Source organism: Dasypus novemcinctus, chromosome X (assembly GCF_030445035.2).
Source record: "Dasypus novemcinctus isolate mDasNov1 chromosome X, mDasNov1.1.hap2, whole genome shotgun sequence".
NCBI lineage: Eukaryota > Metazoa > Chordata > Mammalia > Cingulata > Dasypodidae > Dasypus > Dasypus novemcinctus.
In genome coordinates this window covers 17588949-17605232 of record NC_080704.1, presented here as the reverse complement: position 1 = coordinate 17605232, position 16284 = coordinate 17588949, and the positions used below count along the sequence as shown (strand labels likewise).

At 43.7% G+C, this 16284-nt stretch overlaps 1 protein-coding gene across 1 annotated transcript in view; it reads left to right on the top strand.

The window, feature by feature from the left end:
• ACE2 (angiotensin converting enzyme 2) overlaps positions 1 to 16284 on the top strand; it is a 62396-nt gene that overhangs the window by 44614 nt on the left and 1498 nt on the right. The window contains exons 13-19 of the mRNA XM_004449067.5: positions 1633 to 1731; positions 2460 to 2582; positions 3015 to 3187; positions 4855 to 4913; positions 8418 to 8518; positions 9831 to 9947; positions 11573 to 11767. Of these exons, the coding sequence (XP_004449124.1) occupies positions 1633 to 1731; positions 2460 to 2582; positions 3015 to 3187; positions 4855 to 4913; positions 8418 to 8518; positions 9831 to 9947; positions 11573 to 11767 (867 nt within the window). The remainder of the gene's footprint in view (positions 1 to 1632; positions 1732 to 2459; positions 2583 to 3014; positions 3188 to 4854; positions 4914 to 8417; positions 8519 to 9830; positions 9948 to 11572; positions 11768 to 16284) is intronic.

The following is a 16284-nucleotide window of genomic DNA, read 5'->3' as shown; positions in this document are numbered from 1 at the left end:
AGGAGGGAGGCAGCATCTATAATAACTCTTTCTAGCTGTATATAAATAACCTACAGTCAAAAGAAACAAAACATATTTGGTTCACCCACCGGCAAATGAGTGGAATCAGACCCTTAAATCCATGCTTTAATTACTTCTTCATTCAACAAACATCTATAGAGTTTTTCCTTTGTGTTAGGTATTGTCCTCACTGCTGGAACTATAAAGACCACCAAGACATGGTCCTGCCCTGTAGGAGTTCATTTCTGGGGGTAGAAGGAGCCGAGCTATATATGAATAATTAGCAAATGGAGGGAGAAATGGCAAAGAAAAGGCTAAGGTTGCCAGAAAGCTAATTGACTAAAAGGTGGGCGGAATCAGGGGCAGGCCTCGCAGAGAATGGGATGTTTGAGCTAAGCCTGGAAGGATGAGTAAGATTTCACTTTAATAAAATGCTGTCTTCCAGCAGCATATAAAGAATGGTGCTAGAGAGCAATTGTTAGGGCTTTCACAGTATGTTTTTGGCCATGAAATAGCAATTCATAAATTTTATTGGATAAATGTTGTGAAGGCATAGCTGTTTTCCAATGGTATATTCTGGCTGAATTAAAAACAGAGAGAGAGAGGTGAAGAGGGGGAGAGGGGGAGAGGGGAAGAGAGAGACAGAAACAGAGATGGGGAGAGAGAGAGAGAGAGAATATCACATACTGGGCTTTACACTTGAATATTTTTTCAGCTTATTTTGTCGCCAGTTTTATTCTCTGGTTCGGTCCGACTTCAGAATGAAGAAATGTGACTTTAGTACAATCAAACTTTATTTAACACAGCTCAGTATTGAACTCAAACCTGGTCAGGGCAATGATGGAAATGCCCCCCAGTGTTGCCGCACAAGCCTGGCTGAGGCACCAGCCTGGCCTGAGGCACAAGAGGAAGTGCCTCCAGTGTTACAGCTCAACCTGTGCCAAGGCACAAGCCTGGCTGAGGCAGTAGTGGAAGCACATGGTTCCACACTGCAGCTCAACTTACTATCTGATGTTCATCATTGCAGCTCAGCTTGGGGTTCTCAGCTTGGTGTCACATCTCACAGCTCAATGTCCATTGTTGCAATTTGGCTCAGTGTTCTCGTAGCTCAGCTTGGTGGCTTGACTCAGTGTTCATAGATCAATGTTCCTCTGGCTGGGGCAAAAATGGAATGTGTGCTCAGGGCTTCCAGGCCGCTTATGATATAGTCTATCTGTGCCACCACCCCTGGGCGTGGAGCCCCAGTTGTGGTGGTCTGATTGGTCAGTCACTGGTTCTGAGCAAGGGCATTGGTTAGGGTTTGAAAACCAGATTAGCATATTATGTAAACAGGGTATCTTAACTGGGAGATGCTGATTGGCTGACTATTAATTAAAGCAATAGATTCTATTGGTTGAAAACTCTCTTATCCTATTGGTTGACTCAGGATCCCTCTTCCTATTGGGTAGCTCAGGATACCTCTGCCTTAGGGCTCCAGGCTTAGTTACCTGCTCGCTCCTTCAGCTTCTGTTTTACCTGACGAGTTCCAATGTAAATACAATTGACTGATGAAATTGCATGAGTTGCACCCAAGTCTACCTTCAGAAGATGGGTGACCAACGGCTAATGTGTCTTTTCCTTTTCTCCCCAAAGGCGAGAGATAGTTGGGGTGGTGGAACCTGTGCCCCATGATGAATCATACTGTGATGCAGCAGCTTTGTTCCACGTTGCTAACGATTACTCATTCATCCGGTAAATAACAGTTTTCTTCTCACTGTTTAACATCTAGGGTTTTTGGACAGCTGTGCTAGCAGCAAGGATATAGGAATCTATGAAGTAATGACAATAATCTCTCTGTCTCCATGACCACACCCCCCCCCCTTTGCTGCTGCCCCAGAAGCTCAAAATAGATAACTTTCAATTCCATTTAATTCAATACAATTTATTGGGTTAAATAAAACTTGGGTGAGATCTTTTCCTTCTTATCAAAGAATTAGTAGTGTTATTGGGAGAAATAAAATTTGTCTTCTCATTACTGGCAGAAATCAGAATGTATTGTAATAAAGCATTTTTAACTTACAGTAGAAAAACCTATGTTCCTCACCTATTAGTCTTCCATCTTGGCTTTGCTGAACCTCAGTTTCATTATCTGTAAAGTGGCGATAATATCATTGCCCTCCTATGAGGATCAATTGACACTATTCATATGAAAGGGCCATAAATTTGTAAAACATAAGACAAATGGGAGCTAATGTTTAACAAAATAATCCTGTGTTGTTTATCAGTAGATACACAAAACACAAGTAGGTTATAATGAGTCTGTAGGGTTCATGTTTGGATCTTTCTAGAGAGAAATATTTGACTAGTATCTCTTTGGCTACTTGAGGCCCAGAAATTAAATTTCTGCCCCTTTCTGCCCCAATCTATGACTCTACCACAGTATCTAACACGGGATTGCCTTTTGTTTGTCTCTTGTACAGGTATTACACAAGGACCATTTATCAATTCCAGTTTCAAGAAGCCCTTTGTCAAGAGGCGAATCATATAGGCCCCCTGCACAAATGTGACATCTCAAATTCAACCAAAGCAGGGCAGAAGCTGCTGTAAGACATGCCTCAAAATGTCGAACCTCTCCTAGTAACCAATATTACTCATGTCCATGCCTAGGTTTGAATTTGATTTCGTTTTACAAAAAGAAAATGTTTGGCCTCAGAATGTTCTCTTCTACATTTTAAATGTTACATTTGTGGTCAGGCAGGAACCAAGATCATGTGATGGCTCCATGGGCCACTCCTCTCTTCTTGTCATAACTACAGAACTGCCTTTGTAGAAACTGGAAGAGCAGAGAGATAGGGAGATGAACATGTACTCATGAACAGGAGCTGATATATCCATCGGCACACCTTATTTTTTGTATCTGTCAAGAGTATGCTTATTCAAGTCAAAGAGGAAAAATATATATCTAGATCATAGATGTAAATAGATGTAGCTCTGGAATCCCTCAATGGCCCTGAACCCCTCCTCTTTTCATATAGTGAAATGCTGAGCTTTGGAAAATCAAAACCCTGGACCCAAGCATTGGAAAAAGTCGTAGGAACAAAGCGTATGGATGTAACACCACTGCTCAACTACTTTAAGCCTTTGCTTACCTGGCTGGAAGTCCAGAACCAGAATTCTTCAGAGGGATGGAACACAAACTGGAGCCCATGTGGGTACAACAAATTGGCATGTTTTACATCATCCCCACTTTGCTTCTCCCTAATCTACTCCGGGACAGAGCTGAGTGTGTTTTCCATCTATGCTGACCCTGCTTCTGACTCCCCTATCGTGGCAACTGCCATTTTATGGGGGAGGGAATGCAATATCAGTCAAGCAGATACTATGTCCCAGGCACTGTGAAAGCTACTTTACACAAGCACTCTCTTTCAAGCCCACCTTATTAGCCCTGTCTTTAAAATAAGATAGCATAGCAGTCTCCAATGCCCTGCACTTGAATTCAGGTTTTCAAAGATGATTTTGAAAAGCAATTTTAATATTATTAGCTCTTCTTTCTGGCAGTTGCTTTCCTATTCCTAAATAATTTCTTTATGTCACTATTTCTTTGTTGATCAATGTTAGACCTTCACGTCAGCCTACACGTGCACCTCCTTTTCTCACACTACCAAGAAAGCTTTATCACAATTTGTAGTAAAGCATTTATCAATGTTTACATCATCAGTCCTGCAGAGCCAAGTAATATAGTACTTGCTATCCTTTCTTACGTGGTTTTGGTTTGTCCTAGGGTTCTACTTGCCTCTTTTTTTATGGCTTGCCTAATTTGCTATTACTTAGCATTATTTTTTTCCCAACTACTCCAATATGTCTATTATTTTCAGTCTCATTTCCCCCCGCCCCAGAGATCTCCTTTTTCAAGTTGTACATCCTTCTGTCTCTACCTGGGCCAGAGGTTTCATCCTCAGTCATCCCTTTACTGCTCTCCTGGGTTGAAGCTGTAGCTTCCTGGAGTCAGTGTCTTCTTTCTTGGTTTACCCCTGGTTTTGCTGGAGCACAGCCTCCAAGTGATTTCTTTCTTGAAGATTTATTTATTTATTCCTCCCACCCCTGTTGTTTTTGTTCTTGCTGTCTGCTCTCTGTGTATTCTTCTCTGTCTGCTTGTTCTCTCTTGAGGTGGCACCAGGAACCAATCCTGGGAACTTCCAGAGTAGGAGAGAGGCACTCAATCTCTTGCACCACCTCAGCTCCCTGATCTTCTGCATCTCTTATTGTCTCCCCTCTGTGTCTCTTTTTGTTGCTTCATCTTTCTGCACCAGCTCTCTGCAGAGGCCAGCACTCCATGTGGGCCAGCACTCCACGTGGGTTAGCACTCCTGCGTAGGTCAGCACTCCTGCGTGGGCCAGCACTCTACATGGTCCAGCTTGCCTTCACCAGGAGGCCATGGGAATAGAATTCTGGACCTTCTATATGGTAGATGGGGGCCCAATCGCTTGAGCTACATCCATTTCTCTCCCAGTGATTTTCTAAGCCAGGGCCCATGGGGCAGATGATCCACTGTTGCCCTCAGTGGCTTTGAGCACACCCTGATTCTCATTCCCCCTGTTTTCAGCCTGGTTTTTTCTTTCCATCCTCTGCTGTACCTGAGTCCCAAGCCTCTGTGGGATTCGGCTCTTTTGGGGTCTGTGCCCCTTCTGTGTACACTCTAGGCCCATTGCTTTTCTGTCCTTCCTCCATCACTTCCCATTTTCCAAAACTGTGTCATACCTTTGAAAACAATTTCCTTTACTATCACTTCAGCAGTATCTTGGGAAGGGAAAGAAAGAAGCGTGCATGGCCAGCCTGTCATCTGTAACCATCACTCTGCGGTTTCTCTTTAATCAGATGCTGACCAATTCATCAAAGTGAGGATAAGCTTAAAATCAGCTCTTGGAGATAAAGCGGTAAGCATCATAGATAGTGTGTTCATCACTTTACAGTGCCTTTCCTCTATATTTAGACAGTGTGGTCTGAAAGAGTACAGGCCAATGGTTCTATTCAAAACTCCATGCCCCAGATTCTGGGCTTCATCTTTGGTTTTCTTTGAGAACATGTTCCTTATTCGAAAGTCTATGCCTCCTTTCTACTTGCTAACTTGAAGGTGTTATGAAGATCAATAAGAAAATACCCACATCAAACCTTAAATATCAAGGATTGAATACCACCCTTCCAATTCACTTCTATGACTGTTATGTCTATTTGCGGAGAACATGTATATATTTTGAAAGGTTGTTTATAGAAGTAGTATGGATATTTTGTGCTTGGCTTTGTTTTGTTTTAACCAACCACCCATATGCTGGCTGTACTTACAGTGTGGTCCGAGGACACGTAGCATCCACATCCCCTGGGAGCTTGTTAAAAATGCAGACTCTCAGGCCCCAGTTCTGCATCTGCTTAACCAGAATCTGCATTATAGCAAGACCCCCAGGTGATCTCTCTCCTCCGAGAAACTGGGAAGCTCTGATGTAGAACAGTTTCTCAAACTTGGCTGCACACTGGAGTCCAGTGGGAAGTCTTAAAAATATGAATGCCTGGGTCCCAGCCCCAGTGCTTCTGATTTAATTGGTCTGGGCTGTGGCATCAAGAGTTGGGCAGCAAGAATTTTTAGAGCTCCCCAAGTGATTCTAATTACCACCATATTTGGGAACCACTGACTTATAGATGCTTTCCAAGGTGGCAAAATTTTTTACAGAAAGTAATATTTACTCACACCTTCATGTGGATGACTTTAACCAGCTATTACCTTCTCCTGAACACCTGTCTCAGGTGATCCAGTCTGAGGAAGTAGAAGCTTTATTTGGAAAAGTGGAGAAGAGAGAGTAGAATCAAAGGCCTGAGCCTGGGCCGGGTACTCTGAAGGCTTTGCAGGGTTAGAAGACAACCTGGGGTCCCTGGGAAAGCGGTCCAAGGTGCTACTGGAAATTGTCGTCTGCATCAATTTGATCAGAATTATACTACTAACTCCTTATTTTTTTTTCATTAAAGATTTATTTTATTTATTTCTCTCTCCTCCTCTTACTCACTGTTTTCCACTCGCTGTTCGTCATTCTTTTTTTCTTTTTTTAGGAGGCACCCGAAACCAAACCTGGAACCTCCCATGTGGGAGGGAGGGACCCAATCACTTGAACCACCTCTGCTCCCTGCTTGTTGTGTCTCTCATTGTGTTTCCTCTCTGTGTCTCTTTGTTGCATCATCTCGCTGCATCATCCCATCACGTCAGTTCACTGTCTTGCTTACCTTCTTTAGGAGGCACCAGGAACTGAACCTGGGACCTCCCATGTGGTAGGCAGGCACTCAACAGCTTGAGCCACGTCTACTTCCCATCTATAACCCTTACTTGTCCTGGGAAGTTAAATATTGTCCAAGGCTCAGCAGGAGTTGCAGTGTATTTTTTGCAGATAAGTAAAATCTCCAAATATAAATGACATAGTCAAAAGTGAACATTTAAGAAAGAAATACTGAACATGGAGGTGCACTGCTTCCCAAAACTCAGAAAGTTCAGTCCCTATTTCTTAACAACCGTTACTTGTCTGTGGGATTATTTAAAATCTTGCTGTCATATTTTTATTAGCTCCTCCTCGGCCTAATAATTTTTAATTACTTTCAGCAGCTCAGAATCCTTTTTAATTATCTTTTTTTCCTTATCATTTGTCCCCACGGTCGCTTCCCATGCAGTGAAGGGATTGGTGGCCTTCACAGGTCCGATGGTGCAATATCTGAAGGTCCATTCCCTGAACAACATGCTGCTTAGATGAGACCAGGACCATACTTTTAGCACGTCTGTATGTCAAGGCCTGAATATCTGCCCAGTTCTGGCTGTTTCGTCGCAAAGTACAACTGGGGTTTCGGCATTACTTTGAAAAACTATATTCCCTCCATGTTTTGTTTTTCAACCAGGACTCGCTTTGTTTTCATTTTTTTGACTTTACACTACCCAGAGGGAATAGATCACTCATAGTTTGGCTCACCAGCCGTTGGATTTTTGTCTGGTTTTTAAAGGTCAATTTACTTGCTTTCCTTACTGCTAATCTGAGGAGGTTTCAGGTTGAAGATGGTCAGAGCTAAACCAGGGGAGAAAGTAGGGACCTTTGGGCAGATTCTTTGAATTCATTTGATCACCTCACCTCCACCTCAAATTCCTAGTTCAGCAGCCTCACCTGTGGAACCCCCACTGCTTCATCCCATAGCCCCCCCCCCCCCCCAATGTTCCCAGCCTATGCTTCTTAAGAAAGATAGCTCTCAGGAAGGAATACAAAACACCCTGTCAGTAAGACCTAAAGGAAATATGAAATATGGCTAACAATCTGTCATTCCCTTAGCAGGGAAATCTTAAAGTAAAGTAAATCTTCAACTAAAGAAAGTGACATTTCGGGGACTGGGGGGAAGGAAAAGGGAGGGGGCAGGGAGAGGGTCAAGTGGTCCACATTTTAGGTCCCTTGAAGAAAATCCCTCTAGTCAATGTGTCATTCACCAGTAAGTCAGGCAGGCTCTGTGGAATGAGAACTCAGTCTTGAACACGTTTTAAAATGAGGAAATTGTAACCAGATTATTGTTATTATTGTAGTAGTAATAATAGTAATATTATTGTTAAAGCAAATTTCCCCCCAAAACCTGGGTGAAACCAAGCCCAAGTGAATGTAACAATTCTTCTGTGAAAAATCTTGTTCGTTTTTTTCCTTAAAGGTAAAGAAGACATACAAAATTTTTGCCATTCATTGAGCTCTACTGCCAGCTGCTGGACAAAAGAGTGAATGCTTTTTTTCTCATCACAAATCTTTCATACACCACGCAAACAAACAAGTCATTTGTTTAGCACTAAAAAAAAGAACAGATAACCTTGCTGTTTACAAAGTGGCCTTTGGACCTCAAGTTTCTTTCTTTTTCTTTTAGACTTATACTCATCTGGGAACTTTCTATAAAAATGGTAAAATCTCCATATAAGCAATGTATAAAATGTCTCTATACAGTTCACTAAAATATATAGACATTTTAAGCAAAATCCTCAACTCTTGCTTGACTCCCATCTATAAACCTGCCCTCAGGGTGTTTATTTTAGTTTACATCCTACCCAAAGGAAAAGGATCGCTGAACCCAGTGGTTCCTAAAATGTGGTGGCCTGACTAGCAAGCGGGGGCATCACCTAGAAGCTTGTTAGAGATGCATATTCTTGGGTCTTGCCCACACTTTTAGAATCAGAAACTCTGAAGGCAAGATGCAGTATGCATTGTTCTCACAAGCCCTCCAGCTGATGCTGATGTACACGTAAGTCCGAGAATTATGGCCAACGAAGAGAAGGAATCTTCAGAATATTGCAAAGTTTAAGAATAACTTAAATTGTGATCCGGTGGAGTATCAGGCTTTGAATGTTTTCTTTGGTCCCTACTGAGTAGTGTCTTCTGAATTTGCAGTACGAGTGGAGTGACAACGAAATGTACTTGTTCAAGTCAACTGTTGCATATGCCATGAGAGAATATTTTTCAAGAGTCAAAAACGAGACAATTCTTTTCGGGTGAGTTGATTTGCTGGGTTCTCAAATTCCTCCAACCAGGACGTCTCTTACTCTTAGATCTGAGCTATTCTGCTTAAACTTCTCTTCAGGTGAAATGAAGGACAATCTCCTCATAACTTTTAAACTTCAAGATCCTGGAATGTGGGCTATTCTATTTAGGGAATGATTGTGGCTTATTTGCCTTGTCGAGTCCGAATTACGCAGTTTTGTCTCCTTATCTCTCCCCCAAATGTGCTCACCCAGCCCTCAGCACTTAGAGCAAAAGGCAAAAATCTCTGCTCTTTGAACTTACACTCTAGCCTATAGGTAGTGTGTGTGTCTGTGACAATCACAAAAAAATACGTGAGATGCCATAGAATTAGATGGTGAAAAGTGCCAGGGAGAAAAGTACCACAGGGCAGGGCTGGGGAGTGCTGGCATGTGTGTGTTGGAAGGAAGGAGATTCATTTTAACCAAATGGCCAGAAAAGGCCTCATTACCCTTTGAGCAAAGATCTGAAGCAGGAGAGAGAAGGAGCAGTGCAGATAATGAGGAAAGACGTTCCAGTGGGAGGGACTAGCAGGTGACAAGGCTTTGAGTGAGGTCTCTAGGTTGAAGGGACAGCTAGGCTGTGAGTGGGGCTGGAGCAGGGTGAGGTAAGAGAGGACAAGTGGGAGACGTGGTCAGGGGCTAGGGGCGGGCGGTGGGAGAAGGGCGTTCCGTGGGCCAGCCAGGCCGTGTTGAGGACTTGGGCTGGCTTCTCAGCATGATGGACCGCCAGTCAGAGGCTCTGAGCCACGTACATGGCCTGTCTTAGGTTTTAAGTGGCTCGTGCTGGCAGCTGTGATGGCACAGTCTTGGCATATTGCTCACACGGTACTTCACCTGTGGATGTGATGTGACTTTTTTTTTGCTGGGAGGGGACAGGCTTGGCAGATGTAAATGTAGCATTTCTGTCCACATCGAACCCTCAGTGCCCACTGTGTTTTTGCTTTCCGAAATCACCATCTTTGGACGCCAATGAGTTCTGTTTTCTTACCTTGATGCTTTCATTTTGAAAATATTCTATCACTGAAAAAATGTGTCGATGTTGTTTTATAATATGGCAGCAGATAAAACGGGGCCAGGACTGCCTATCACGATGGAGGTCACTGATTTCCCGTGCTTTGGGCAGTTTCCCTGTGTTCTTACATTCTCCAGGTGTGCGCCCCCCCCCCCCATTGTGTGTTGTGTGCCGTGTCCCACGTCTCTCTAATCTCCCCTTCACCAGCAGGGGCAGTCTCCCTTCTCTTGATTGGGTCCCCTCTGCCAGGTTTCTTTTGTTTCTCCACAGAGAGGACAACGTGCAGGTGAGCGATGTGAAGCCGAGAATTTCCTTCACCTTTTTTGTCACTGCTCCTAACAATGTGGCCGAAATCATTCCTATAAATGACGTTGAAGAGGCCATCAGGTGACATTTTACTTTCAAACTCTTTCAGGGTGGGGGGAGGGGTTAATAAATGCAACAACAGCAACAGTGGCTAATATTTTGTGTGCTCTTCCTGTGGACCCCACACTGTTCTAAGCTATCTATATGTTTCACCTCATCATGTGGCTCAATTCCAGAAGGATCCCACAACAAGGGAAATGTCTCTATTTGGCATCCCCCAGATGCAGGCCTTGACTTAGGGGATTTTAAAAAAAATTATTTTTTTTTCATTTCTTTTATTTGAGATAGGGGATTTGAGTGTAAGTAGTATATTTGGGAGGTGATTCCAAGAAATGCTGGGAGGGAAATGTGGAGAGGAGACGGAGAAGAGAGCAGGTTACTACTGTGGGCAACTAGAGCTCAATCCTGCTAGGGAAACTCGGGGAGACAGTCTCGAACATGCACCTGCACTGGCCCAGCGCAGGGTCGAGGGAGTTGAGGTATTTTTTTTGCCACCTCCCGTCAGTCACTGGTTGAGAGCTGCTTCCCGGTGGCATCAATTCCACAGCACTTCCGGCTGCAGACAGGGCAGAGGTTTGCGGCCTGATACAGCTCTTGGGCGAAGGGAAGGAAGTCTGGCCAGCATGCACGGAAAATGGTGAGGGCGGAAAGAGCCAGGGCAGGCCTTGCCGGGACCTTGGTTAGGATTCACGGACCTCACCCAAGCTGGGAACCAGGAAGGCAGTCATAGGGTTCCTTAGACATCGCTTACCCTCCACGCTAGGAGAGCCATTTGCTACGGGCAGGGAGTGGTTAGAAGAAACATTTTCCTGATTGACAGCAGGAGTAAAGGATGGATCGACCTCATAGGTGGTTCCTCTTGACATTACGAAAGGATTAACATGCCTGCTGTAATGGGGCAGCACACTAGGTGGCCCTCGCGAGCTACCTCAGGGAACCCTGTTCACTTGGAAACAGATCTAAGACCTGCTGGGCAGGGTGTGCCTAGCAAATCTGACTCGGTGGGGAGAACCACCCAGCCATCCCCAGCAACTCCCTGACTGCCTCCAAGAGACTGGAGTCTGCCAGAGGGAAAAGTGCCTGCTGAGGTCCCTGACTCCCCAGCTGCAAGCGGGAGGGGACTTCACACTTCCGGTTTCTAGATTGCCTTTGGAGCACTTTCAGGCTGAGGTTGCCAGGGGTTACATGGCTGATGCTAATTTCAACTCCTTCCCCCTCTGGGTAAACTCAGACTGCCCGATCTGCTCTGTACCCAAGAACAACAGGATGCCAGGCACTTTGGTCTTCAACCCAGAACGTTCTCCTCCATCTCATTCTGTGGGTGGTGTGTGTTTTTAATAATCATCATCCTTTTTGCTACTACACAATTCAGTATATGTCCCACGCCAGTGCTGGTGAAATTGGTAAAGGTCCCTTTCTTGTGTTCCCCCCACCCCAGTGTAGCCTCCAAATGCCTTGTCTTTTATTTGGAAAATACTTCAACAGAGACTTGACTAGAGGCCAGATGCATTTTTAGAAAGAGGTGTAGCCAAAGGTGCTTTTCCATTCTTTGAGATAAAGTCATCGTAGACATCAGGGGTAAATCACCGGGCACAGTTTTCTTTTGCTGAAGTGTCCCTTTTGCTGTGTTTTCCTTTTGTGACTAGGAGGTCCCGGGGCCGTATCAATGATGTTTTCGGCCTGGATGACAACAGCCTGGAGTTTGTGGGGATTCAGCCGACGCTGAGACCTCCGTACCAGCCACCTGTCACCACATGGCTGATTGTTTTTGGAGTGGTGATGGGCCTGGTAGTGACTGGCATTGTCCTGCTGATCTTCACCGGGATCAGAGAGCGCAGGAAGTAAGTGGCCTTTCCCAGACCCTATCTGAAGACAGAGAGGTTTAAGGAACACAACCTGGAAATTTGCAATCAGTGGTAGGTGGGATAGGTTAGCTCCTTAGTTGGACAATTTTGCATCTAATTATCTGAAATTTGCCCAATGTCCACCAGCACTTCACCTCCCTAACCAGCCCTACCATGCAGTAGATGTCCAGCCACAGGTGCCTTAGTCAACTCCATCCTGGCCACAGCATCATCACTGCCTCCCCAGAGGTGCTGCAGATTCACCAGGGGGAGGGCGACTCAGGGGCTTGTGCTCACTGCTAAGTCTGCCTCGGTCTAGGAGTGACCCTATGGACTGCATTGGCCATGGGTCTGAACTGTGAAATCAAAGAATGAACTCTGATCTGCTCCAAACTGCTGCCCTTTGGGCCCCTTCATTTCTCCTCAAGTAGCCCCGGACTTGGCATCATTCCCAAGTTCATGGACCAGGCACGCTGTCATTTATTCTTTAAAAAAATTTTTTTTCTATATTTAAAAAAGCTTTAAATTGCACAAATATTACATAAAAAATATAGGGGATTCCCATATGCCCCACCCACCCCCCTCCCACACTTTCCCCCATTAACAACATCCTTCATTAGTGTGATACATTTGTTACAAGTGATGAACACATATTGAAGCATTGCTGCTAACTGTGGACTATAGTTTACATTATAGTTTACACTCTGTCCCAGACAATTTTGTAGGTTATAACAAAATATATAGTGACCTGTATCTGTCATTGCAGTTTCATGGAGGACAACTCCAATGTCCCAAAAATGCTCCCGTATTACTCCTATTATTCCCTCTCCCTCCCATCAGAATCTCCAGTGGCCACTGCCTTTATATCAATGATACAATTTCTTTCATTGCTAGAATAAGTCTAGAATAGAATAATAATAAGTCTACTTTTGTTCATTCCCCAATCTTGAGGATTTGGGGATGGTGAGGCCCACTCTGTTTCTACTTGAGACAGGTCTTAGATCCCGTGGGGAAGATGGATGGAGCTGTCTTGCTTGCAGTGGCAGGCACTCTCTGTTCCTTGGGATGGGCATTGTCCATTATCATCTCCTTGTTAGTTGTTCTGGGTGAGTCCCATGAACTAGAGAATAGGTGCTGCAACTCTGCTGAAATTCAGGGCTCAACTGGCACATGGACAGGCAAAGATTTAAGTCTCTGGGACATATATTTAACAAGTATAGTGCTAATTATAGGTTCAAATAAAGAGGGCAGAAGAGCCATGTGTAGGGAACCTATAAATAAGTCTAACTGTCGCTTACACTGGGGAACATCAATTCCAAGTAAGGCTCACTGACATGGTGCTGAATTCCTGAGATTGTCTGCCCTGCTTATAGTTTCTGGATGTCTCTAGAGCTGTCAGGAGCCCCACTATTAGAGGCACTGTTTACTGTGGCAGGCAATGAGATCCTGCTGATTTGCAGAAGCATAACCTCTGGAATGACCTCCCGACTCACTTTGAAATCTCTTAGCCATAAAAACTCATTTGTATTTAGCATTTCCCCCTTTTGGTCAAGGTCTTTTTCCAGATGCATTGCTAGTTGGCACTTGGTAATAATCCCTTGGCACCAGGGAGGCTCATCTCCGGGAGTCATGCCCTACACAGAGGAGAAGGTTAGTACATTTATATGCTGAGTTTGGCTTAGAGAGAGGTCACATTTGAGCAACAAGAAAGCTTTCAGGAGGTAATTCTTAGGAAGTATATACTACTAGGCTAAATGTCAATTTCAGAAGAACAAGTTTCATAAGTACAATAATCAATATCAAGGGCCTCACATAATAGTTTGTCTTCCCTCACCAGGAACTGCCCTTGTACTCAGGGGATTCTTGCCATCCTATTAGAGAATGTAGCAGGACTCCTCAGGATGGGAATTCAATATTCTTTTGGTTATTTTGTGGGTATCCACCCACTGAGACAATGCCCCATCAATATTTGAACATATTCATATGCCTTAGAGATATACCTTAGGTGCACCATACCCCACACATACCCCATCACTGACACCTTGCACCAGCGATCCTCCCCTGCCACAGTTGCGACCCTTCTGTGATCCAAAACCTCTCTAAAAATGGAAAAAAGTCACTGTACATACAAGACAACAGATCCTACAGTGATGAAAGACACAATGTCTAAAATTTTTTTACATTATTTCAAAATTTTTAATTTTTTATATTTTATTTGTTATTTTTAAAACTATGATTATTATTTCATTTGGTTATTTTGTTGGCTCTCATTTGTTCCTGAGTTGAAGATCCAAGTTCCTTGAGGATATAAACCACTAGAAACCTGATCTCTAGTCTTGCCCTGTCACAAGATGATTTTTCCTGACCTTGAGAATTTTTCACTTTTGTTGGCTTACGAAATGAGGGTTAATCATATTTTATAGCTCCTAAAAAACCCCACACACACTGCAGGCTGTTTAATCATATTGATTGAACCTCTACGTGTACTAGTCTGTTTTGCTCAAGTTCCTTCACCATAGAGACCTTTAGTTCCCGTGAGTAGTTTCATTTTACAAATTAAGTATCAATAGGCAATATATTCCTATGTTAAAATTTTTTTAATTGCAAAAGGATGTGTAAAGAACCTGTCACCCTATGCCTCTAACTTCCCTTCCCAACACCAATCAAAATGACCAGCTTTTAATATACGTGTTGGCAGACTATATACAATGTTCTATATATTCTTTTACTCCCCCACTTAATATTTTTAGAGGTCTTTCCTTATTAGTTGCACAAAGAACTTCCCTCTTCTTTTTTGACAACATAGTTTCCCATTTTATGGGTGGTTCCTAATTTAGCTAAGCAGTCCCCTATTGAGGGATTTTTAGGTCATTTCCAAATGTTTGCAATTACAAAAAAAGTTGCAATAGCTTGGTACAGGTAATTTCCTGTGTGTACAAATATCTGTAAGATCAATCCTAGTTGTGGGAAAGCTGAGTCAAAGGGTATGCGCATTTTCAGTTTTGATGAATATTTCCAAACTGCCCTCATTAGAGGCTATACCAATTTATACTCATATCAGCAAAAATGTATGAAACTTCCTGTCACTCAGCCCCCCTCCCCGGGCTCCTTAACACAGAAAGCCATCAAACCTGATGCTCTTCATGGAGCTGACTGGTGACAAGTGGCACTGTGTTTTTTCTTTATTGGCAACATTGTGCCAAAATAGATTGCCCTTTTCTGGTTGTTACTTATTACTTGGAATAACAGTCTTCTGTTATTGGCTGCTCTGGCAAAATTGATGTATTCATTTTAATGTTTTGGGTACTTCTTCTCTCACAAGGAATTATCTTTGGATGAATAAGAGAGAATAAATAATGGGAATGGGAGTGAGACAGAAAAGGGCACAACCAGCTACTTTAAATGAATCCATATTTCCTAAGATGAATGATAAGAGATAAGAACTAACCAATGAAGTGCTCTGCTTCCTCTAACATTAGGCCCAAGTGCCTTGTGCCTCTCCCAGAACCCTTGCTAGAGACGGCCCGTTTGCTACCTCACCCCTCACCCACTCCTCTCATCTCATAGCCCCACTTGTGGTTGCCCAGGGCTCCTTCAGACGTCTCCTGGACGCCATGCATGGGAGCCTCTAAGCCCTTGCCTCTAGGGGAGGTAGCTTGAGGACCGAGATGGGCTCACTCAGTTAGGGAGGGCTCCTCCTCAGCTTCTGGTGAGCGCAGGACACATAAACAGTATCAAGTGGTGGGAACTTTAGGTGTAAGCTCTGGCACAAAAACATATCACCCGCCCTTCTTCCAGAGTCAAGATTCACCATAAGCTTCCCGACAGGGGGAACTTCTAGAAAACAGAACCGAGACGCACAGAACTGAAATGGATTCCAGCCAGTATAAAAAGTCCTTTGAGTTCCATATGTAATAAAAACAGGAAGATAAAGGGAGCATTCCTGATATTTGCTGCTGCCAATTGAGAAGGTCAAGCTGGTGACCTTGAAATAGAGGTCTTAGTCCAAGGTGCTTCGTTTGCTCCATCTTTCTATTATTACTCCTCACCTAATTTTCTGGATCTACGTACTTTACATCTGTATCAAAGTGTGCTTCTTGGACCAGCAGCATTATCACCTGGGAGCTCGCGAGAGCTGCAGAATGTAGGCCTCCACCCCAGACCTACTGAATCAGAGCCTGCATTTTAGAAAGACCCACAGGTGATTTGGATGCACATTACAACTTGAGAAGTACTTCCTCTGTGTTGTAAAAGCTTGCATGATAAAAATATGCACAAAGCTAAGTCATGCAATAAATTATTGGGGAGGTTGCTAATAGAAGTTACACAGAAAAGTAAAACCGCTGCCCTTCTTAGTGCTTTCATGCGTGGATATTTTCAGCAAATGTATGATGATACGCATTAATTATATGCGTGGATATTTTCAGCAAACGTATGATGGTAGTCTTCACATAATAACAGAGGCTCAGAGAGGCTGAGGAACTTGCTCAAGGTCACACAGCTGGTCAGTAAAG